Source organism: Psammomys obesus, unplaced genomic scaffold (genome assembly GCF_907164565.1).
Source record: "Psammomys obesus unplaced genomic scaffold, mPsaObe1.curated_primary_1811, whole genome shotgun sequence".
Taxonomy (NCBI): domain Eukaryota; kingdom Metazoa; phylum Chordata; class Mammalia; order Rodentia; family Muridae; genus Psammomys; species Psammomys obesus.
In genome coordinates, this window is record NW_026590062.1 from 21,647,532 (window position 1) to 21,672,239 (window position 24,708).

General features: G+C 46.2%; 1 protein-coding gene and 1 pseudogene across 10 annotated transcripts in view; one reads left to right on the top strand and one right to left on the bottom strand.

Moving 5' to 3' along the window:
* The window catches only part of Gtf2i (general transcription factor IIi), an 83,724-nt gene that overhangs the window by 38,326 nt on the left and 20,690 nt on the right, over nucleotides 1-24,708 (bottom strand). For 5 of the 10 annotated variants that reach the window (XM_055606261.1, XM_055606265.1, XM_055606259.1 and 2 more), the window contains 9 exons: nucleotides 24,541-24,679; nucleotides 18,515-18,649; nucleotides 16,196-16,379; nucleotides 16,030-16,058; nucleotides 9,955-10,009; nucleotides 9,543-9,586; nucleotides 6,261-6,338; nucleotides 3,196-3,255; nucleotides 1,349-1,405 (listed from right to left, as the gene is read on the bottom strand). In XM_055606261.1, the coding sequence (XP_055462236.1) occupies nucleotides 1,349-1,405; nucleotides 3,196-3,255; nucleotides 6,261-6,338; nucleotides 9,543-9,586; nucleotides 9,955-10,009; nucleotides 16,030-16,058; nucleotides 16,196-16,379; nucleotides 18,515-18,649; nucleotides 24,541-24,679 (781 nt within the window). The remainder of the gene's footprint in view (nucleotides 1-1,348; nucleotides 1,406-3,195; nucleotides 3,256-6,260; nucleotides 6,339-9,542; nucleotides 9,587-9,954; nucleotides 10,010-16,029; nucleotides 16,059-16,195; nucleotides 16,380-18,514; nucleotides 18,650-24,540; nucleotides 24,680-24,708) is intronic. The other 5 variants (XM_055606266.1, XM_055606263.1, XM_055606268.1 and 2 more) reach the window with 3 other exon arrangements.
* On the top strand, nucleotides 6,613-6,859 carry LOC129675832 (protein transport protein Sec61 subunit gamma-like; annotated as a pseudogene).

Below are 24,708 nucleotides of genomic sequence, written 5' to 3' on the forward strand. Positions count from 1 at the left end.
AGGGAATTTTTGTTAGCTTTCATTTTGCAAAGGCTGAGAGATTAACTGATATGTCAGAGATGATGTCTGCTGCTGTTAGTACAGGAATTAAGAGCAGAAGCCAAGTGTGCCCAGCTGGTAACACTGGAACACATCCGTCAAAATTTGGTCAGAAACAAGTCTCCCAAGACCTAGTATGTGTTGATAGACTCTGAAACCGTGAAGCAGCCTGGTGCTGGGTGAACCACTCGGGTCCTGGGCAGAGGCCTCTTGTTGGCAGTACCACCCACTCCAACCTAAGAACTGCCACAGAGGACTGTCCGATTAGTCCCCAAGCCATTCAGGACACTCACCATGGAGAGCATCTCAAGTTAGCACAAATATTTCTTTTTCTGTTTTATCATTTTGAGACAGGGTTTCACCATGTAGCCCAGGCTGGCCGCAAACTCATGGGTGATCCTCCTGCCTCAGCCTCCCAGGTGCAGGGATAACAGTGGGCGCTACCACACCCGCCCGGCTAGAACATCAACACTTCTGAAAGAAACATATTCCTACTAGAAAGCCTACTTCTGCAACTGAAAGTACAAACATCAGCCCATGTCTTTGTTAGGGCCACCCCTTCATTAGAAGAAGGCAAAGGTCAAATTTATGATTTTGTAAATAAAATGAAACAACAGATACAAGGAATGCAAAACTGTAGGATAAATCCCCTACGCTCTATGAACAGCAGCAAACAAGAGGAATCCTGATTCAGAAACAAGATGGCTCACTGGCCATCTGAACTGCTCCAATCACCTAGCAGGGGGCGTCCCCACATGCTGTGCAGTCGGGCTCCTTAACATTCTTAGCTGTGTCGGCTGAGTGACGAGAACTCAGTGGCTAGCAGAGTGGCAGCCATTCTGGGGCAGCTGTGGGTGCCGTTAGCAGTGAGAAGACAGAGAACTTCTCAACCACAAAGCTTATCTGTTGCCCTACAAACTGCAGATGACAGACAGTACGCTTTAAAGTTAAAAAGATACACCAGGAATCGTTTTGATTCTAAAACATTGAAAAAATAAACTAACTTAATAAAACACCACAGTTACTTATCCTCGCTGTACTTTCAACATAGCACAAGAAAGCAAAAAAGAACTAGAAGGGCCTGCTCACTTGGACTGGCCAAGAGCATCACTGAGCATGGCGGCAAGGCTAGAGCCTGTCAGCACAGTGTGCGGCCCCATATGCCTCCTCCCCGGAAAGGAAATCCAGCCACGAAGGCCCGCACCACCGCCGCCTCCAACACCACCGCCTCATCTCGGGAGCAGGCTCACGGGGACACAATCTGAAGAGCAACAAATGCGGAAATAGTCAAAGTCCCTTCTTTCCTAACCTTCTGCTGGCACTTCCACTTCTGTTCCTTCGTTGCCTTCTGAAGAATGATGGCTTCCTAAAAAGAAAATGAACAGTATATACTAAACCAGTAAAAAAAAAAAAAAAAACAGCAAAAGAAGAAAAACTAGGTGACCATACAATTTAATAAAAAAACATATAAAGATATTTTTAACTCAGTAATAAGTTTAAATAATTGTTTTCTAAATTAAATTTCAAAAAAATAACTCTTCTATTTGGAAGCTGAAAACTTGAAAGTACAAACATCCAGAACAAAACTACACGGGGCTGGCTGGGGATCTGATAGCAGTCTGTCTCCACATGCTACGTTGCTGAGGGATGCTGGGATCTGAGAAGCAATGACAGTCCAGGTACCATGCTCGTCTGCCAAGGACTCACAAACAAAACACCAAATCAGAAGAAATCCTTTCTTTGCTAGAGACCTAACAAGTGTCAAAAGGAAAGTCGGGGCTCACTGTGTGTGGAGTTCCCTCTTTTCCTTCCTGCACGAAAGAGGCTACAGACACCATCCCATCACTTAATCAAAGTTGTACTTAAAGCACTTTAATAACCTGCCTGCTTCTGGACATGGGGCATACATCCAGCCACCTGTCGGGTCAGGCAGCCAGGGGCAGCAGTTCATCCTACTACAGCAAGGGGACCAGGCACAGTAGGAAAGACACCAGCCAAGACACCAGCCGGCCACTTAGGATCCAGTGCACAGCCGGCCCCAAGTGCATCGTCAATCTCTAAGTGTCTAAGCTGTGGACAAGGAAAAGAGGGAAAACACATCGTCACCTGCCAGGACAAAGGAGTCAGAGGGGTGGGTGGCAGGCCTCCTGACATCTGTGCTCGGCTCACTCCTAAGGGACAGCCAGGCCAAAGCTGCCAGTATACTGGAGTATTAGGGAACACATTCATGCTCAGAGCTCTCAGTGCCAGCTTATGCGTCAACACTGCTGTGTTGCAGCGCTCTGTTCGGCCATGCTCTGATTGTCCCAGGATGCTTCGAACTCTCTCTACAGTGGGAACTTGCCGGAACTCAGAGCTAAGGGCAGCACTGTATTCACAAGTCGACCTGTGAGCAACAGGCATGATGGGCCTCCTCTACATGCACTCTTATCTCTTTTTGCCTTAACTTTTGCATTTAGAGCTGTAAATTCTTTGACTGTGTAAAGTCAAAAGAAACATGAGCGAAGGGAGAAGCAGCCATCCATCCAACAGGAAGGGCCACCAAGACACCGAGGGCACGAAGAAAGCTGCTCATGCATGCTATGACCCTCTACGTCCTCTCTGCTCCACTAAAGTCAATAAAAACCAGCAACACAATTATAATGACATTATAGAGTAATGCGAAAGAAGAGAGGTCTCATGAGAACAAGGCCAGACCGGCCATCACTAACAGACTAAGATCAAGCCTCGGAACACAGCACAAAAATTACCCAAAGACTCATTTAACAAGCACAGGGATTTACAAGTGATAGATAGTTTGTCATCCTTCCCAAAGCTAGGCGTCACCGCGGCCTTATCACTAGTCACATTGCTAACCCGACAGTAACAGCCTGACTGCCGACTATGCTGATAAAGGTATAAAGTGTACTTTACCTTCAATAGGAAAGTGTGTCATGTACCCATTTCGAGATTCATTACTAGATTCACAAAAGGGAAAATTGGTTTTGAAAAATTTTGCTTGTGAAGTTCATTCATGTTTAAAAAAAAAAAGGCCAATACATTTTTTCCTTTTCCATTTGGAAAAGTAATAGTTATAATTATTAAAACAGTCTGTCCAATATAAAGAAACATTAAATACAAACAGGATGCGGGAGAGCAGAAGTGAAAAGGTGATACCTTGCAAAGCCTTCGAAAGGGGGAGCTTTTCATCAACATCATCAGTTTCAGAAGGGCCTGCTTTGGAATACAAAGATAAGCTTCAAAAGGAATTTCAAAGCATATGCTGGTCACAGTGCATGTGTGGGTGAGCTATATGGAAGGATGGCCTTTTTAGAAAGAAAAACAGGAAAAAATGTTAGTCGATGGTGTTGGTTCATGGGGAAAATGTGTGCTCAGGTTAAGGTGTATGTACACGTTATTGAGGATGGCTGATGAGGACCGATGGTATGGAAATGGCAGGTCTGCAATGGAAGCTGAGTGGTTCAAATGGAGGAGTACTCCGCACAGAGAAGGCTAAGGCTGACTTCACGCCCTGCCCACTGTCTGCTTCTTCCTTTACAGGGATTGCTTAAGAAAGATGCAAAGCCAAGCTGTCAAGCTCCCAGGCTTCCTGAAGAACAGACCCTATCAGCGATACCAGCCACCACACAAACACAGACAACAAACCACCAGTCAGGTCTCCATATGCTCTCGAAGCCAGAATACTTTTCATTATGTTAACCATTTCTCCACTAGTAAAATAGTTTGAAAACACATGGGAATGGAAGGGGGATTACCTGGGAGAGAGGAAGGGGACTCGGGTACACAGAGAAGAGGGACAAAAGAACACAGGGTCATGTCTAAGTGCAGGACACACATGTATGAGGATGCCATAATCAAAGCCTGAGAGTTGACTAGGACAAACACAGCATCAGGTTACCAGAGCTACAAAGCCACAGATCCAGGAAACAAACACATTTTCCAGTGCAAGGAAGTTTTCACTTTACTTGAGACAGTCATATGAAGTGCAGGCTGGCCTTCAATTCTGGTCTTGCTGCCTCCACCTCCAGAGTGCTGGGGATGTATGGGCTCCCCGTCAGCAGGCTGAAAGCCAGGGCTCCTGCACTGGGGGGAGGAGCCCGCCGAGCTAAAGCCCAACACCCTGAACAAGCTTTAAGCTAATCAATTAGCTAACGTAACTGCACTAGTTAATCAATTTAAATGACAAAGCATCTCTTAACACAAAACAAATAAATAACAATAAAATACAGCCTGAAATACCAATAACCAGAAGAATAAGAGAATCCTAAGCTTTAGAACCTAGGCTCTTGGCAAAACCACATTCCCATAATAAAACAAAATATGAACACAAAATACTACCTCTGAATCCAACACAGAAAACACCCTAAGCCACTGTTTCTCAACCTTTCTAACGCTGCAACCCTTTAATGTTGTGGTGAGGCCCAACCAAAAAGTTATTTTCACTGCTACTTCACAGTTGTAATTTTGCTGCTCTTACCACTCATAATGTAAATATCTGTGTTGCCGGATGGCTTCAGGAGACCCCTGGGAAAGAGTTGTTCACCCCCAAAGGGGTCAGACCCACAGGTTAAGGACCACTGCATTTGAAACATCTGTGATGGCAAACAAGGACACACAAAGACATCCACACAGGACAAGCAAGGGACAGTGGAGGGCTGTGGCAGAGCTCAGGACAGGACACCACCGGCTTCCTCAAGCAGCTCAAGACCCTGCGTTTACTCTCCAGCACAAAACGGGTGTGTGGAAGAGAGGAGAGGGAGAAGGGCAGACAGAGGAAAGGGATACACCCACAAGGCACTGCTCTACTCGCCTGGGGAATAGCCAGCTGAATATGCAGCTCTGCCTCTTTAACTGCACTGGACAAACAAGCAGTTCAGTGAAGATGACTAATACCAAAGTAAAAACTCAGAGGGTAGAGGCAGGAGGATCAGAAGTCAGAAGTCATCCTCAGCTACATAAGGAGCTTGAGGGCAACCTGAGCTATGTGAGCCCCTGCCCCAGGCAAAGCAAACTGGCATTCTGTACAATGAACACACACTGGGAAAAATCAATTAAGGCTAGGAGTGATGGCGCACGCCTTTGATCCCAGAGCTCAGGAGGCAGAGACACGTGGAGCTTGTGAGTTTGAGGCCAACCTGTCTACACAAGTACCAGCAAGAACTACATAATAATAAAGACCCTGTTTCAAGAAATACCACATAAATAAAAAGTCACCTTTCCAGTGTGGATGCTGAGGGTGTGTGTTGAGTCAGTGTGTAAGTGTGTGTGTGTGTGTGTGTGAGAGAGAGAGAGAGAGAGAGAGAGAGAGAGAGAGAGAGAGAGTGTGTGTGTGTGTGTGTGTGTGTGTGAGTGTGTGAGGAGGAACCTTATAGCAGGCAATGGAAATAATGCCAATGAAGAATATATTAATGGTGGGGCTACTTTAAAGATCAGTCCACCTGTTATGTTTATGTTCACATGAGCAAAGCACTAACAACCAAGACTAGATGCTCTGCAACATCTTAGCTCTAAAACCAAAAGTAATCCTTACAATTAGCTCAGCTTTAAGTCCTGGTATCACAAACAGTAAACTGTTCAGAACGAACTGCAGACAGCATAAAAGTGGGACCAGCAAGATGGTTTGGGGGGTAAAGGCACATGCAACCAAGCCCAATGGTCCAAGTTCAATCTCCAGAAGCTCCACCATGAAAAGAAAAGCCAACTCCTCATTCTCCTTCCACCAGGCGTGTGCACACTGGGTCGTGCGGGGCCTCACCCACAATGGTTTTTTAATGAATGTCACTGATACTCGGCAGTACATGGACACAAATATCTGCACACTTAAACACCACAAATATTATTCCAGTTATTTGTAAAATGCTCCACATCCACTAGGTCTTGTAACTTTTAAGGAAAATCAAGTCTACACAGGCAAATGCAAACCAGAACTTTGTGAAAAATTCACAAGGCACATGATGAAGTAGGCACGGAAACGTTCGCTTGCCGAGGCAAGGTCTCCCCGTGTAGCTCCAGCCGCCTCCCGAGCGCTCTGCTGCCATGACACACTTCAATTGCCAAGACAACCAGACTGACATACAAGTGAAGGCATGGGTGCAGACGAGAGTCCACGTGCTCCCGGCTGGAATGCAGACCAGGAACAGGCGCTGTACAGAATACATTGTTCACAGAGCTGAACGGCCCCAGCAAGGGTCAGGAAAAAGACTACATCGGACAACTGTTACCTTGAATATTATACTGATAGTAGTCAGGGTCTTCTGACTCCTCCTTCACTGTCACAGCAGCCATTTCCAGAGAAATGCCTGCAAAACAAGTGACAGTCTCCAGTAGGTCACACTTCCAGGGCACTGTGCGTTAAGATCTTTACACACTTTAAAGACTCTGAAAGGGCTAATGTTTCTTGGGTGGGTGCTGGAAAAACATCTGCAACCCAACCAAGGCAAGGTGTCAGCAAGTGACACAGACCCAACCAACCTACTGACCTGAACAAACCTCACAGTGAGAATCAGTTAGCTCGGGCTCCACTGGCTCAGTGCTCTCTCCTACACTACTCAAACTGCCATTCCAAAAGTGGATATGGATCAGGAAGTGCAGTTCGTTGAGCCACGTCAGCAGTTCGTGAAGAACTCCATTTGGCTGCTTAAAAGATGCACCAAATCCATTAGAAAACAACTCCACAAGCCTGCCCAGGCCACAGCAGTAGGACCTGCTATCGTGGGTTCGTAGGCTGCTCTGTGAAACGATCCATATCCCTATTCATAGCATTACCGTGGGTGGCTGGGTCCTTGGGACCGTGGGAGCGGCTGGATGGATGAGGGTGTGACACGAAGGAGAAGCTGCTGTCTACTCTGTGCTTTTCTCCCTCTCCTCCTCCCTATGAGCATTTCTATTTCTAAATTAATTTCAAAATAAACATTTTTTTCCATTAAAAAAAAATCAATTAGCTCCACGGGAAAAGGTGAGAGGCAGGGAATAAGCAAGGCCCCTCGGCTCGCACAACAGGACAGAAGAAGGTCCTTAACACTGCACCAGTGGGACATGGCAGCCCTTCTGCTCTCGATGAGCAAGGGAGAGTGGGCTCAGACTCAAAAGTCACTCAGTGTACACACAAGCTGAGTGACTTATACTCTTAGCTTATGACATGCTGAATGACAGTCTCACCCCCAGAGACTAAACGCTAAGATTTAACACTATAGCCCACCACCCAGAAGAAACCCAGTTGAAAATCTTTGCTGACTTTAACTTGGACAAATCTTTTCTAGGCTAAAAAAAAATTTTTTAGCCTAAAAAAAAAAAAAAAAATTCTGCCTGGTTCAGAGAGGAATACCTTTCATTACAGCAACCAGGAGGCTGAGAGAGAAGCTACAGCCTGAGCTACAGCAGGACAGCCAGAGCCACAGAGCCACAGTGTCAGAAAATAACAACAAAGCAGAAAGGGGGCAGGGGCTGGGTGGTACTATGGCGCACGGGTAAGCAAAACTGTAATGATGTCTGCGTGTGAAAATGCCTCAGTGATGGGGCTGGAGAGATGGCGCAGAGCGAAGAATACTCTTCGCTCAGTTCCCAGCACCTATTTTGGTAACTCACAAGTGCCAGTGACTCTAGCTCCAGGAGTTCTGATGCATTCTTCTGGCCCCTGGAAGCACTGTACTCATATCCATATAAACACGCAGGGATTTTTTTTTTTTTTTCAGCTTTCAAGACAGGGTTTCTCTGTGTAGCCCTGGCTGTCCTGAACTTCCTCTGTAGACCAGGCTGGCCTCAAACTCAGAGAGCTGCCTGCCTCTGCCTCCCAAATGCTAAAAAAGCTAACTTTTAAAACTAGGTTTTAAAAAACCTTAAAACCCCACAAGGCCTCAACCATATACAAAGAGCTACAGGCAACTAAGGAATGGTGGGAGCAGAAAAAAGTCTTCTCAGCTTAAACACACAGTCAAGTGACTAACATTACACAGACCAAGCAGGTTATTTTTAGGACTCTGTGTGTGTGTGTGTGTATGTATGTATGTATGTATGTGTGTATGTGTGTGTGTGTGTGTGTGTGTGTGTGTGTGTATACATGACTCTGAAAGAGAGCAACCTTTACAGGGAGGAAAGGGAAGGAAGAAATAATGTAATTTTGCTATACCCTCAAAAACAAAATATAAAATTTAAATGAATTAAGCCAGGCATAGTGAAGCACATCTTTAATCCCAGTACTTGGGGAGGGAGAGGCAGGCAAGTCTGTGAGTTCAAGGCCAACCAGGCCTACATAATGTGCTCCACCACAGCCACAGCTACACAGAGACTGTGCCTCAAAAAAAAAAAAGAAAAAAAAGAGGAAGACATGTTTTAAAATCTAAAAAAACCAAAAACAACCTATAAGCTTGAAAACACATTAAGCAAAAGGCTCTAGGAAACACCTGCAGACTGTATTTCTTTCTTTTTTTAAAATTTATTTAATTTTATTTTATTTGTATTAGTGTGAAAGTGTCCAATCCCTTGGAAATGGAGTTACAGACAGCTGTGAGCTGCCATGTGGGTGCTGGGAATTGAACCCGGTCCTTTGGAAGAGCACACAGTGCTCTTAACCACTAAGCCATCTCTCCAGCCCCATGCAGACCGTATTTCTGACTTGTGCTCAAAACATACGCAGAACTTCTGGGAGAAGAAAACCAATAACCACAGGTTAAAACAAGAACAGAAGCTGAGAAGCACCCCAGAGCCCATGTGAAGTTGCGCATGGAAGGGCACGTCTGTAAGGCTCTCTCCAGTGAGATGGGAGGCAGAGAATCCTGGGATCTCGTAGGTCAGGGAGCCTGGCCTATGCAGTGGTGACATGCTCAGACCAGCACTTGAGGTTGTCTGATCTCAACAGGCACACCATGGCACTGCAGACACATGCCTGGGTGCAGCCTCCCTCCCCACATAAGACAAACAGACATGTAATCAAAGAAGACATAGGGACAGCTAATGAGTATATGGAACAAATGTTCAGTATCACCCCCTGAGGAAATTACAAATTCAAATCACAGGGAGGGAGCTGGAGAGCTAGCTCAGTGGCTAAGAACGCTTGCTACACAATCCCGAGCACCAGAGCTCACACCCCAGAACCAAGCCTGCCAATGCCTAAACCCCAGCTCAGAAGGAGGGAACCAGAGCCGGACCACTGAGCTTCCAAACTAGCCAGCCCGGGGTTCTGAGAGACTGGATGCCCTACCTCTGGACTTGGAGCATGCACACACACACAACCTCCCTCCTCCCATCCTCACATACGAATATATCATACACTTACATACAGGCACATAATTAATTATAAATAAATCTTTAGGGGCCTCTCCCACAACAAAACTGGGTAGAGTAACACAGGCCTGCAATACTAGCATGGGTAAGTCTGAGGCAGGGACTCATGAAAAGGTCAGTCTGGTCAGCAAAACAAGACACAAGAGCTAACGACTGAAAACAGCCTTCTCAACTAAGCAAAATGCTCTATTTTTCAGATAGATTCTAAGATTACTAGTACATACCAGAATCTTCTGTGGGCTCCGTTTTCACTTTGATGGGGCCACAGCTGAAAGGAAGAAGAGACGTGGATCATGGAACGCAACTGTGAGAGCCGCTTGCACAGGAATCAACAGCTTCCCTAGTGCCCAGCCTTACCTAGGAAGTACCCTACGCACAAACACTGAGGCAACGCCTACATTTCTGGTGTCACACACCTGTAGTCCTGGCACTTAGGAGGCGGGAGCAGAACTACTCCAATGAGACTATCATGGGCCATTAAGGTAATGCTTTTTCTCAAGAACAAACTTTACATTCTTTCAACCAAGTGCTCGGCTGCACGCTGCACCTCTGCATGGGGCCGATGTGTGCACCGAGGCCTTCTACCTTGGGAACTCTGGGGTGGTAGCACCACAGTGATGCTGAGGGAGGGGTTACCTTCCACCAGGAGACAGGAGGGGCCTCTCAGCATCCGCTGCCATCGCTCGACCACCTACAAACAAAAGTCAATCACACTCAAGTTCAATAACATTTTAAGCAGGGATGATATTTTAATATTCCCAAACAACCCCCCCCCCCCCTCCAGCCTGTTTCTTTGTTTTGTTTTGTTTTGTTTGAGACAGAGTCTTAGAATTCACTCTGTAGACTAGGCTGGCCTGGAACTTCAGAGATCTGCCTGCCTCTGCTTCCTGAGTGCTGGGATTAAAAGTGTACATAACCATAGCCCCAACATGCAACTCCTTTTGCTATTGCAGTTTTTTGTTTTGTATTTTGAGATAGGGGCTCCCTGTGTAGCCCAAATTGGTCTTCAACTCTCAACAACCTCTCACTTCACACAGTGCCAGGATTACAGGCATAAACTACTATGACATGGCTTGTGGGAAATTCAAGGTGGGGTTGGAAGGACCTAGACAAGAAACTTCTAGAGACATGCAAATATGACAGCCTCTGAGCTCTTTCATCCACTTTTCATTTCACAGAAGAGTTGATTTTGTTGTCAGTGAGCTGAATAGAGAAACAAACCGTTTCCTGAGTGGCACACAGTAAGACTGCGGATGTAACTATGACCCTACTTAAGGCCAGTGGCTCTGCCTCAGTGTGGGGGCTTTCCTGAGGCATGACGGAAGTGCTCTAAGTTAGATAATGATCAGTTGCCCAACCTGTGGGACATTTTAAAATGGTGAATTATACTGCAATGAAAAGAACTGTCTTGCCAAGCTTGGAGGCACACAGAGAATCCAAGCATGAGAAATGCTTGAACAGGAGGAGTCAAAGTTCAAGGCCAGTCTAGACTACACAGCAAAACCCTGTCCTACCCTCGTAGAGCCTAGCACCCCTGGCCTTCGTCCCCAGCACCTTGGAGGGGAGCTGGTGGGGTTGAACCTGTAATTACAGCCAAAATTTCCTTCACCACAGGAACAAACACACACATCTGTGCTATATCTAGATCACAACAGAGACGAAAATGAAATAGCTTGTGGGGAGTGCATGGGAGGCAAAAGCAGAAGGCTGCTCTGAGTTTGGGAACAGCCTGTACTGTATCAAAAGGTCCAGGCCACCTGGGAATCAAGACCCAGTCTTAACAAGCAAAAGCCGGGGTGACAGAGCACACCGTTCAGCCTAGCCCTTAAGAGGCAGAGGCAGGCAGACCTCTCTTAAGTTCCATGCCAGCCAGGGCTACACAGAGAGGCTGTCTCCAATTATTCTTTAAAGTGGGGGGGGGTGCACACACACACCAAAAAGATAGTCAACTATTACTATGTGAAGCACCAGTAATTTCAAAATAAGGCAAACGAAAGAACACACATCACCATTCTATTCACGTGAACATCTGGAAGTGCTAGGGCTGGAGAGCTGGCCTGATAGTTAAGAACAGTTGTCACTCTTGTAAGAGGACCTGAGTTTGGTTCCCAGCATCCACACGATAGCTCACAACCATCTAAAAGTCCTGTTCCAAGGGGAACTGCTGCTCTGTTCTAACCAGGCACACAGGTAGTGTGCCTATATACACGGAGGTAAATCTGGAAATCCAAGTAAATGCATAGAAATAGGAAAAAACTCAAAAGCCTGAGGGTGCAGCAGGCTGAAGCCATGAGGACCCAGGAATGAAAGAAATGCAGCAATCTTAGCTGTGGTGCTGCGTCCAGGTGCACATGGGTCAACACGGACTGTGTTACTGTGCGCTTTATAAATCTGTAGGTCACTGCATGTCGGCTGTGCCTCTAAAGGCATTAAACTCAAGCTGCGGGTTCCACTTGTTTGCGCTGGACTGAGGCGCTGGACTGAGGCTGCTTCTCCGGCATCCCAGGCAGGAACACTGAACTCTGTCGCCACTCCTCTTCTTTCTGGTTTAATCTTGCTTCATTTTTGTTTTGTTTTGTTTTTGAGACAGGATCTCAACGTGTGTGTGTATCTGGCTAGTCCAGAAAGTACTATGTAGACCAGGCCCTCTTTAAACTCACTAAGACCACCTGCCTCTGCCTCCTGAGTTCTGGGGTTAAAGCCATGAGCCACCATGCCCAGCTCTCCTTTTCCTTATCTGTGTGAGTACTGGGAGGCTAGGGCACAAGTGTAGGGGTCAGAGGACAATGTCCCAGAATTGCCTCTCCCCGTCCATTGTGAGAGTCCCAGGGGGAGAGCTCCAGTCATCCAATCTGGCTGCAAATGCCTTCACCCACTGAACAACTCTTACCCACCTTTTACTTTCCTTTACTTTGGGACATAGTTCATGACACTGCCCAAGCTGCCCAGGAACTCGATAGGCCACAACAAAAGATGATCCTCCTGCCTCATCCTTCGCTGACACGACCCACCATATCTAATCTCTCTACTTGGGCATGGGGGCATTTCTGAATCATAACACTAAGGAGACTTAGACAGAAGGACCATGAGTTAAAGGTCATCAGATTCCATAGTAAAACTTGGTCAGAATAAAACAAAAAAACCAGGCCCCGCATCTAAAAACAAATTGTACACTTTGTTTTTTAAAAAATAAACTTATTTTAGCCCAGCATGGTAGAACACACCTTTAATCCCAGCATTCTGGAGGCATAAGCAGGTGGAGCCCTGTGAGTTCAAATCTAGCCTGTCTACAGAATGATTTCCTGGTTGCCCAGGAGGCTGCAACAAAAGGATCCTAACTTTATATATAGAGCAAGAGTGTCTCTAAGCAAGCTTCCAGAGAAACAGACACAAACAAATACAGCTATCTGTCCTACGTGTGCTGTGGCACACATGCACCGGACCAGAGCCAAGGTAAACAACAAATTTAATTATTTTTAAATAAAGTGGAGAGCAATAGAGGAAGACACTTGGTTGTCATCCTATGTGCAGCTTACACGGAAACACACACGAAATTAAAAAATGGGGCCTGGACATGTAAATCACGGAAGAAAGTAAGCACCGTGTATGTAACGTGCTTGGGTTGCCTGTGAGGAGTACAATTTGATTAATCCAGTACTTTGATTGAACACATCCGATATTCTAAATAAAAGACCACAAAATAATGACTCATAAGAAGGCCCATATGGACGTTCCTTAGCTGGCACAGCCACACCACAAAAAACCACAACAAACGCAAGCTGCAAGTCATTCACAGTAACTCCCCCTTGCGTGTGTGTGTCTGTGTGTGTGTGTGTGTGTGTGTATGTGTGTGTGTGTGTGTGTGCGCGCGCGCGCGCGCGCGCGCGCACCGGTGTGCAAGTGCGTCTCACAAGGGCACTTATGTGGAAGGACACCTTACTGAGGCAGGGTCTCTGCTGCCCTGTGTTCTCAGGAGGAGCTGGCCCTCGAGCTTTCGGCTCTCCCTGCATCCGCCTTCCGGCTCACAGCAGAGGCATTGGCACTGCACGTGAAGGCTGCCGTATTCAGCTTTTTTATGGAGCTCCCAGGAATGGAATTCAGGTCATCAGGCCTGGCAGCATGTGCCTTTTCCTTGCTGAGCTGTCTAGGAGCCTGTTTATATCCTGTCTGTGGCCTTGACCTAACCTTTAAGCATAACAATTACTCTGCATTTTTCTTTGTGTAGCCAGTGCTGGTCAAACTTTATATCCTCCTGCTTCAGCTGAGTGCTGGGATTACAGGCCCGAGCCACAATCCTGTTTCTTTTCCAGTCTTAAAAAGGACCCCACATGGGCTAGAGAAATGGCTCAGAGGCTAAGAGCACTGGCTGCTCCTGGCTGCTCTTCCAGAGATCCTGAGTTCAATTCCCAGCAAGCACATGGTGGCTCACAACCATCTATAGTGAGGTCTTCTAGAGTGCAGGTGTACATGCAGGCAGAACACTGTATACATAATAAATAAATAAATCTTTTTTAAAGATAAATTTAAAAAGGACCCCCACACACACTGTAGCCTTGTCCCTCAATAGTCACAGGAATGTTGGCCTAACATAGAGAACGATGCGGAAGTGACAGTGTTTTCTCTCACATGAGCCTCAAGGTTCCATGTACCACAGCCACTAGTATTTGGTGCTAACCCTAGCCAGACCAAAAAGTTAGAAAGAAAAGGCACACTGGCAGAGGGAAGAGGGACACTCTCTCCACTCTCACATTTGCTGTGAAGGAAAGCCAGAAACAGAGTCGGGGTCAGCTGACTCCAGCAAAGTTCCCAAGACAAGACACTGACTGCTTCTGCAACACTGGACACGCAGACGCAAAGATGAATTTATGTTTTTACATTCTGCAGGACACAAAGCAGACTGCAGATGGGGCCAGAGGTGCGCTGCAGGAGCATCTGCCGGGCACTGTCACGCTGCGCTCCACTTCCAGCTACATGGAAGTCAAAGACCGCACAAACGGATAGGAGACAGAACACTGGCAAGACAAATGCCCATGGTCAGGAGATGTTTTCCTTCTTTTCTGCAATACAGCACAGCATGAGTGGTGATTAAGCGCTGTAGACTGAATGAGCTCCCAGCTTCCAGACAAGAGCATATGAGAGAAGAAAGACACCTTCGGCACAGGAGACTAAAGAAAAAAAAACATTTCATCAAGAACATATGCTGAGCTCCTCCTGGTGGCCTCACTTACAGTCCTGGAGGAGGCTGGGAGTTCGTGACTCTCAGGTCAGCTGGGCTCAAAACAAACAAGAAGTAACTTCTTGCTCTGTTTCCAGTGCTGGACACTGAACTCAGCCTCCCACACCCAGCCAAGATCCTGTAGCTGTGTCCCCAGCCCAGACTGCAAATGGTTAGCATTGTATATTTACCAAAAATCATGTTCTCAACACTTCAAATAGCTGAATTAAGTGTGTCAATAACACCTTAATAAAACTGATAAAATTTAAATTGTTTCATTTAACAGAAAATGTGTGTAAGAGTCAAATGTGGTTACAAATGACTGGCAGGAAGATCAGACAGCTGAGGCTAGTCTAGGCTTCACAAAGAGGCCAAAGCCAAGTTAGCTACCTCAGATCTTCTCTCAGAAAAAAATGAAAAGTGTGTGTGTGTGTGTGTGTGTGTGTGTGTGTGTGTGTATTCAAATTCATGCATTTACACACATACACACTCGAGAGCGTGAGCACTCTCTTTAAAGAAGAAAAAAAAAATCACAAATACAAAACAAAACAGGTCAAGTAGACCGAGCTGGAAGGGGACAGCTGACTCCTCTTTCCCTGTCTTAGTAAGTAAGGGGACTGGCCAGATCACCCTGAAGAAGTCCTGTTGCAAGCGTCCTCAACCTCCCATAACCTTCCCCCATGCCTCTGGGCTGCTCTCACACATGGAGGTTATATTCTGGTCATGGTCATTTGATGCCATGAACATCTCTAACAGATGAACTGCACTCAGTGGACACCTGTGTTCAATACTATTCAGCCATTCTGGTGACACTGTATCAACCAAATCACTCCTAGAATCTGGGAGAGGAAGACACAGCAGGTAAACGGAAATATGAAATACCATGTAGCCTCCATGGATTCACCTCAGGGAGCTGCCTCAGGTTTTCCACTAACCGACCCAAAACGTCTTCTATCACAGACTCAAAGGAGCTCACAGGAAAGAATCAGGCCTCCAGCCTGCTAACACGTACCCAGGAAGGTACTTGTGGACTTGGCTACTTCAGTAGTTCTTCTCTTCCCACCCTCTATCCTCCCATCTCCTCCCCACCCTGCCCATTTCACCCCACATACTGGATAAGAGAGAAACAAGGAGAGAGGGGAGAAAGCCATCAGGAATATCTCTGAATCTAGTTTCTTTTGTTTCTTCACTGACCAGCTAACCACAACCCACCTCCCTACATGACCAACAACCACAGAGACCTGCCTCTCTGAGCTCACCCATTTACACACCCTCTGAAAAGTTCCCAGAATTCCAAATGTCACACAATCACAGAAACTATCTGCAGCTGGCAAAACCATGCTTCTGCTAAAGCACGAGGCAAATCACAGTCAGCTGCTTTGGACAGTCCAAAGCAGCCCCACATCGCACACCTGGGATTAAAACAAAAGCACATTCTTACAATATTTCTGTGTTTTTTAAAGAAACCAAATCTCCAAAATTCTCACTAAACTCACCAAGGTGTTTCTTCGGCTCAAGGAAAGGTCTGCATGAAAACAGAACAGGAAACCATGTGTGAATACACAAGACTATCATAGGCAACACAAACAGCATCTGGACTACACAGACCTGTCAACACAGATGAACAGTGTGTGACAGGCAACACAAGAGAAAGCACCTCACCTCTTAATGATGAACGAAATCCCTGCCTTGTTCTCCAAAATCCACTTCAAGGTTGCAAGGTCGTAGTGCTCAGGATGCTTGAAGGCAACTCCCTCGGGAAGTCCCTGGACCACCACAGCTGACTGGTCCCGCAGCATCTTCTCATACGGCACGGGGACCACTGTGGATTTGCCTAAAGCTTTCCCTGTGGGAGGAAGACAGAGGATCAGCATGACCCACACCCAGTCACAAGTGAATCACAGTGGCTGGGGAGATGACTCAGTGTGTAAAGTGATTGCCACTTAATGAGGACACAAATTTGGATCTCCAGCACCTGTATAAAAAAAATGGGGCAGGGCAAGCTCACACCTTAATACCACTCAAGCTCACACAGTGATACCACTGTGAAGCAAAAGGAATCCTGGGGCCCAATGGCCACCAGTCTCGGAAGTCAGTGAGCTCCAGATCCAGGAAGACCTGTCTTAAAAAGTAAGATGGAGAGCATGGGAGAAATGGCTCAGTGGTTAAGAGCACTGCTCTTCCAGGAGACCTGTGTTTGATTTCCAGCACCCATGCTGCAGCTCATCTTCATCTGTAAGCATGCTCTTCTGGCCTCCACAGACAACAGGCACACACACAGTACACAGACATACATGCAGGCAAAAAAAAAAAAAAAAAGTCATACAAATAAAATTTATAAAAAATTTAATTAAAAAAAATAATAAATCAGTAGGGGAGAGCTGACAAAATGCTCAGCAGGTGAGAGTGGCTTGCTGCCAGGCCTAAGGACCTGAGTTCAATTCCCAGAACCCACATGGTAGAAATAGAAAACCAACTTCTTCAAGCTGTTCATCCCCTCACCTACACATAACACTGTGGAATACATGGACAGTGACACATAAGTGTGTACAATCACAACACACAGATGTAAAAAAGGAGGAAATGTAAGGTGGAGAGCAATTCTAAAAACACATGACCTGCACATGCACACAGCAGGTACACATCTGCATGCACACCCCCCCACAGACGCACATACAAACTAACCATCAAGAGCTTATCACAAACAGATCATGCTGGTGCACACCGTTAGTCCCAGTACTGAGGAGGCAGAGGCAGGCAGATGTCTGAGTTCCAGGACAGCCAGGGCGACATAGTGAGACCCTGTCTGTAAAAACAGAAACAACTGCAAAACAAAATAAAAAGAGCTCACCAAAGCTCAGTAAGCGGTACTCTCAGTGTTCTCACGGTGTCTGACTTCAACACCAACTTGAAATACTATTTCAAACACCCCTTTAAACACTAACTTTGATTCCCACCCAAGCCAGTTCCTGAGCCTCAAATCTGTCAAAGGGCAAAACACGAGGTCCACAACCCTCCTTACTCTAGGCAGTATGGCCTATCCGTAAGCCCAGCTGAATGGGAGGCTGGGGCAGAAGGATCAGAGTCCAAAGCCTGCCTGAGCTGACGAGAACGCAAGGCCAGCCTGAGGGTTAGTGGGCCTGTCTCACAATGAAAAAGCAGGCTGAGGGTGGGGTGCACTTCAGTTGTCAAGCAATGGCCTGGGTTCAACCCCAAAACCAAAATAAGTTACAGCGGTGACAACAGGCTCTGCTGCACCATACCGCGGTCCTAACACAGACTGGTAGTGCAGAGAACTAAGGATAAGCACTGATGCCAAAACCAAGGAGCTCTCAGGCCAGCAGGATGGCTCAAAGGGAAAGGCCCTTGCCGTGCAAGCCCTGCTGCCTGACTGCGAACCCAGAACTCACATAAAGTCAAAGAACTGACTCTACAAAGTTGTCCTCTGACCTTCTCATACACACCATGACATGCACACACAACCCCCTGACCGACAGACACAGACACAGACACACAGACACACACTTGTTTGTTTTCTTGTTGCCTTCTGAGATAGGCTCTCACTATGCAGACTTCTCATTGAAACTGAGGCGTGCCACCAGGCCTACCCAATGGTAACAAAAATTGAGAAAGTTCTGCTTATTTCTGAGTGCTTTTGACTTCCTCAAATTCACAAAATAACCTACTCAATCTGTAAAACATTACATGAATGTCCAATCAAGGATAAAATCTACCACTTAGGAAATGTATCACACTGGCCAGGGAGACTGGTGATGAAAGAGACACTAACTGCACAAACTAAAGTAAATCCTCAGAACCCATAGAATGGGAAAGAGGACCCAACTCCACAAAGTTGCCCTATCACACAAAAGCTCTCACGCCCACAAATACACATGTGAGTACACACAAACACAATTTCTCAAAGAAGAAACATCATGACATAATGTATTTTTCTCAAATTTTGAAGTGTGGTGCTTTTACCATAGCAAAAGCAGAAATAATCCTCCACCGTCTTTCTGAGGGTTTCGATTTCCACAGCATCGACGCTCATCCGATTCGTCTGCATCGGCGACTTCATCTTATGCATCTCAGTGGCCTTTTCCTCTTCGTCAACACCTGTACAAGAGCAATGCAAAGGTTCGAATCCACTGTCCCGTTTGCTTCTTCGCTGCTGCAATAAATGCCAGCAGGAAAGAATGGCAGCCCACCCCGGGGGAGGCCTCAGCAGAGACCCTGAGGAATAATGTTGCTGCTTTGCTCAGCCTGTGTTCTGAGGAAGCCCAGAACCCCCTGCTCAGTGGCAGTGCCCATCGTGGGCTCAGCCCTCCCAGATTAATCACCCATCAGGAAAATGTCCTACAGACATGCCCTCAGGATACTCAACTGAGTGTCAGTATCAAGTTGACACAAACAAACCAGCATGGCCACCATTTTACTGTTTGACATTTAGTAAGAATATTTTTTTTTTTACTTTTTCTTCCAGCCTTCCTTCCCTTGTGCCTCTCTTCCTCCTTTTTAAAAAAAGAATACCACTAAATCACCCAGATTTCCCTGAAACCTCCTATCCAGCCCCCACGGGTCTCCAACTCTTAGCAGTCCTTCTGGCTCAGTCTTCTAAGAGCTGAGTTTGCAGGCATGAACCACCATGCCCAGGCAAGCTATTCTAACACAATTAACAAAATTTGTTATAAAAATTCAAGGGGGAAAAGAGTAAGGGAAACTTTTTAAAATGCTGAGCTGGGTGAGGCGGCCTATACCTGTAATCCCAGCACTTGGAGAGGCTCAAGGAGGGAAATCAAAAGGAGTTTGGGGCCGGAGAGATTCGGCAACAGTTAAGGGCACCGCCTGCTCCTCCAGGTGCAATTCCCAGCACCCTCATGGCAGCTCAAACCTCTGAAACTCCTGTTCCAAGGAATCCTATGCCCCTTTCTGACCTTTGCGGGCACTGCACACATGAAGACAAGAAAACGCATACATATAAAATAAAAATAAAGCTTAAAAAAATAAAAAAGATTTGGGGTCAGCCAGGCCTACATCTCAAGAGAACAAAGTGCTGGGAACAGGGCTCAGTTGGTGCTCTGGTGCTTGTCAAATGTGCATGAAGCTCCAGGTTCAACCTTCAGCCCCACGTCAATCAAGGGTAGTAGCACACCCCTGTGATCTCCAAACTCAAGAGGTCGATGCAGGAGAATCGGGAGTTCAAGGTCATGCACACCAAATCTGAGGTCACTTCTGAGACCCTGTCTAAATAAATAAGTGAATTAACTTGGATATATAACCAGGGTTCAAAATTCACCAGAAAATCAAGATAGCACTATTTTAAAAACAGACGCTAGCTGGAGAGAAGAGGAAACAGTGCTGGAATGCAGTATCCTTTCTGTCCTAGGGACTGGACACAGACTTCATGAGCAATACCCCAATGCCCTACCACTGAGCCATGGTCAGTCCCAACCCCAGAAGGACTGAAAACACTCTAGAGGCTAAGACAGCAGGAACAGAGTTCAAAGCCAGCTCCGGCTGGATGATGAGACCGGCTAAAAAGGAAAAAAGGAAACAGACAAAGAATTTGAAAGTGCAATCAGGAGTGAAATGAATTACCTAAACAAGGCTACTTGCTTGTACTCCTTATCCGGAGTACAAGGCTGCAAGCTGAGTTTGGATCTTAGAGATAGGTTTATGGTTTTGTTTTGCCCTGGCCTTGGCACAGCATGGTTTGTGTGCATTCCCTGACCCTGTCCACAGGCTGACATTTACTTAGTGATACAACACTGTATTTCTTTCTTAGAGAAAGAAAACCAAAAGGTGGGAGTTTTTATAGCACAAAAAACAGATCCCTAATGCCTGGGCGTGGTTGTTCATGCCTTTAACCCTGGGAAGGCAGAGGCGGGTGGATCTCTGTGGGTTTGAAGCCAGCTTAGTCTACATAGCCAGTTTCAGGCCAGCCAGGGCTACACAGTAAGACCTTCCCTGAATCTTTGCAGGCTAACACCACAAGAGGAAAACCTAGGGCTGAGGGAACCAGTCAGGAGCGTGCTTGCTGAGGAAGCGTGAGGATCTGAACTTGGATCAGCAGCACCCATGTAGAAGCCAGAGATTGCAATGTGCACCCGTAACCCCAACACCTCAGAAAGGAGGACACCGGCAGAGCCCAAGAAGCTCCCCAGCCAGCCAGCGAAGCTCTAGGTTCAGTGACATTTCCTGTCTCAAAAGAGGTGTGAAGTGACAGAGGCAGACAGCCCTGGCCCGCACGTACAAAACAAGCAGGCGAGCACATTGCTCCTAAACTGACATGCGTCCTTTTCAAGAAGGGCAGAGGAACACAGGTGGTTAGGAAAAAGGCAGGCAGGGCTCCTGGGATACAGACTTCCTGTTCCCAGGAGACTTCGAATCAAGAAATGGTGGGAAGGCATGGCAGCCGATAGGAGGGTAATGGGAAAAGGGACGACCCAGGACTTTATAGAATATACAAGTTGGGGGAACTGGAGGGATGGCTCAGTGGTTAAGAGCACTGGCTGCTCTTACTAGAGGACCTGAGTTCAATTCCCAGCAACCACATAGTGGCTTACAACTGTCTATAATGGGATCTGATGCCCTTTTCTGGTGTGCAGGTGTACATGCAGACAGAGCACTCATATACATAAAATACCTAAATAAATAAATGTTTTTTTTTTTAAAGAAAGAATATACAAGTTGGGTGCCATAGGCGTCCCCTATTGTGAACGTAAAAAGCTGTTACTTTCCTATCCTCCTCAGCTGTCTGTCTTTCCAGGTTGTTCAGTTCTGTGCTGGGGAACAAACTGGGTAATGCCCTAGATGGCTACCATCACCTGTTACATTTCTTACGGGCTTACCCCAGAAGTGGTTGTGACTCATTGGTACTACCAGGCCTGCTCCCAGCTAGGGGACAAGCTGCCCTAGCTAGCGTGACAGGAAGGCCACAGGACCAGGGGAATAGGAAGGAGTTAGCAACTTACATCAGGCCAAAGGGTTCTGGGCACCTAGAGTAATTTTCCGGGGAAGGGGGACTGTGGCATATATTTCAAGGCTCCCTGTGCTACCTTTACACCAACCACTGGGCTCAATGGCCAAGACATCAGAGGATGTTTCAAGCATGAACCCTCAGCCTCATAGCTGTATAGTGAAATATGTACGGGAGGTGGGTCTGAAAAGGCAGTTACTGTCAAAAATGGGCAGAGCAGCAGTGGCCCAAATGCAGGCTCAGAATGCACCTGAATCCTTACTGGCCAAGTTTAAAAGCACCCATGAGCTGTTTCAGCCACGAGACTCAGGCCAAGCCACAGGTGTGAAACTTGCATTACGAAGAGTTGTGGCCTCAAAAGGCCTGGAACAAATCTGTAAAGGAGAAGCCTGCCTGTCAGCTGTGGCTGAAAATGGGCTAGTAGTCGTGGTTTGTGAAGGTTCACAGGGAAATTTGAGAGTCCCTTAGAGACCCTATCAGTGTAGCTACATGATATTTTTAATCAAGAATCTATGGTTGGTCAGCTGGAGTTGAAGACTCAGCTGCAATTAGCAACAGACCAGCACCATTAAATGAAAACGTTGCTTTATTGGAACAATTGATGCTCATCAGTTGGAGCTGAGAAATGAGCACTGGTGAAAATGAGACCAGCATCCCTGAGGCGAGACCTTTCGGGAAGTGTTTCCTCAGGGTCAGCAGGCTGAAGCTGTTCAGTGGCACTAAGGCTATATCTCGTGGTGGCAGCTGAACTTGGCATGTGTACGTTTCCAATGTGGTACTAGATTCGGTGACATAAAAACTGAAGGAAATACCAGGCCTATGAGCTGATCACCAGGGACAGCAGCAGCGGAGGGATAGAGTAAAGCTGGCTGAAGCTAAGCTGTGTGTACTACGGACAGCAGGGCCAGAGAAAGAGAGCTGCCCAAGCTCTCTGGAGCCCAGAAGATGGTGAGTGATTCGCAGACACTGCACACCACACCGAGCTACCTGTGTTTACACTACATGCTTCTTTTTATAACTGCCTTGGACATTGTGCTTCACCACAGCAAAAAACAAAAACAAAAAAAAATTTAACTAAGACACTGCCACTCACTCTTGACCTTTTTAAAGACTCTGAAAGGAAAGCGTATCAATCCTTGTTCCCAGTGTAAGACCCAATAGGTGATAAGACCCAGCTAGGAAAACCTATACTGGGCATAAGGAGGACACACAGGTGCATGAGTCCACTCAGCTGTCACTGGCCTAGAGCAAACCTCCTGTTCAGTGCAATCCGCCAGGTTCAGTTTTTCAGAGGAACAAAGCCTTTTGTGTGTCTAAAGCACAGTAATTGGGTATTACTGTGTGCACTCTATAAAGGCTTCCTCGTGTTTTCTCTGAGCTTTACCTGGGAACACAGTTTAACAGCTCATACACAGGTATTACTAATTTACATTTATGTAGTTCAGGTTCAGTGTTTTCTTATTTTTATTTTATTTTTTGGTTTTTCAAGACAGGGTTTCTCTGGGTAGCCCTGGCTGTCCTGGACTAGTGAGTCCAGGCTGGCCTCCAGCTCACAGAAATCTGCCTGCCTCTGCCTCCCAAATGCTGGGATTAAAAGCATGAGCCACCACAACAGGCTCAATGTTCTGTTTTGTTTTGTTCTTTAATTAAAGTGGTGCTACACAGCATCTATGAGCCACCACAACAGGCTCAATGTTGTTTTGTTTTGTTCTTTAATTAAAGTGGTGCTACACAGCATCTTCCAAGCCAAACGACTGCCATGACATCAGCTATACCAACCCATAAAAGAGCATCACGGTAGGCTTGCTGACCGCCTAGCTGTTGGTATTGTCTCACAAGAAAGAAAAGAAAGCTGGAAAACTTAAGCAAATTACAAGGGTTTAAACAAGTTCTATAAGGTATGCAAAGGTCAAAGTTCAACACATTCATGTCAAACCTCTGCTTAAATCAGTGGAGTTATTGGTCTACACTCAGTAACAATTCAATTACAAGGACTGGCTTACAGAATCAACATTTATTTGATTCATTTTGCCCAAGTTTATCTATTACACAGTAGCTAAAAGTACTAGACAGGTTTATTATACCTTCTGGGTGTCAGAGGCTATGCTAGTGAGGTCAGAGGAATTAAAGGCAGAATATTTTTCCTCTTGCCTTCCAAGGGTCAAGTAGGTCCCAGGACTAAGGAATGTCTCAAATGTTCTGTAATTGTGAGGAGTAACAGCTGGGGTCCTGGCAAACGCCTTTAATCCCAGCACTCAGAAGGCAAACTCAAGATCTCAGTGAGTTGAGGCCACCCAGATCTAGAGTTCCAGAACAAACAAGGCTAGCCAGCTACACAGAGAAACCCTGCCTCAAAATAACAATAAATAAATATTGTGGAGTGTTGCTTGTTCTCCTGTTCAGAGAAGCTATGGAGACCCCACCTGTGAGCTCTGACCAATGTCTGGCTTACAGAAAGGAGGGTCAATACATAGGAAAACTTCCCTCCATGACTTCAAGCCCAGCCCTGGTCAAGTAAGGAAGGCCTCTGACTTTCCTCACACAGACAGAACAACTGCTAAAAGGAAGGCTAGAGGAGACAGAAGTTCCTCTCAAGCCCATGGAGCCCTGTGGACCAGCTCCTTAATGTGGCCTCTGAAGTAAAAACATAAAGTGTTTAATTCTGCCCCACCCCCCACCCCACTTTAACACCCACAAAGGGAAGTACAGCCAGAATGATGGGTGTGTTCTTTAAGGGCTTAAGGGATCACAGTCCCTGGTCAGTAGGTTTTCAAAGCCTGCTCTTGCAGAGAACACACTCAGCAGGCCCCTAGACACCTTACAGGACCCTCTTTACACATCCTTCTGCCTGACCATCAGTGACTAGTCCTAAACCACTCCTATAAATAAACGTCCTGTAAGTATGTCAGAACAGCTTTTGTCTTCTTCTGGTATCACTCACTCACTCTGAAAAAGTTTGAGATGCCTTATCTAAAAATAATTATATTTAAAATTTACAAACTACAAAATATAAAAACAATCCACTTACAATATTTTACAAAATCTTTTTGGAAATCTTTTCTGGTATTGACAAAAGCACGTCCTCTCTCAGTTCCAACAACAAATACGTCTGTCTCATACACAGCGATGCAGGCGACCTCAGCCTTGGACTTGGCCAGCTCTTTACACTGAAATAAAAACAGCCAATGTTATATGT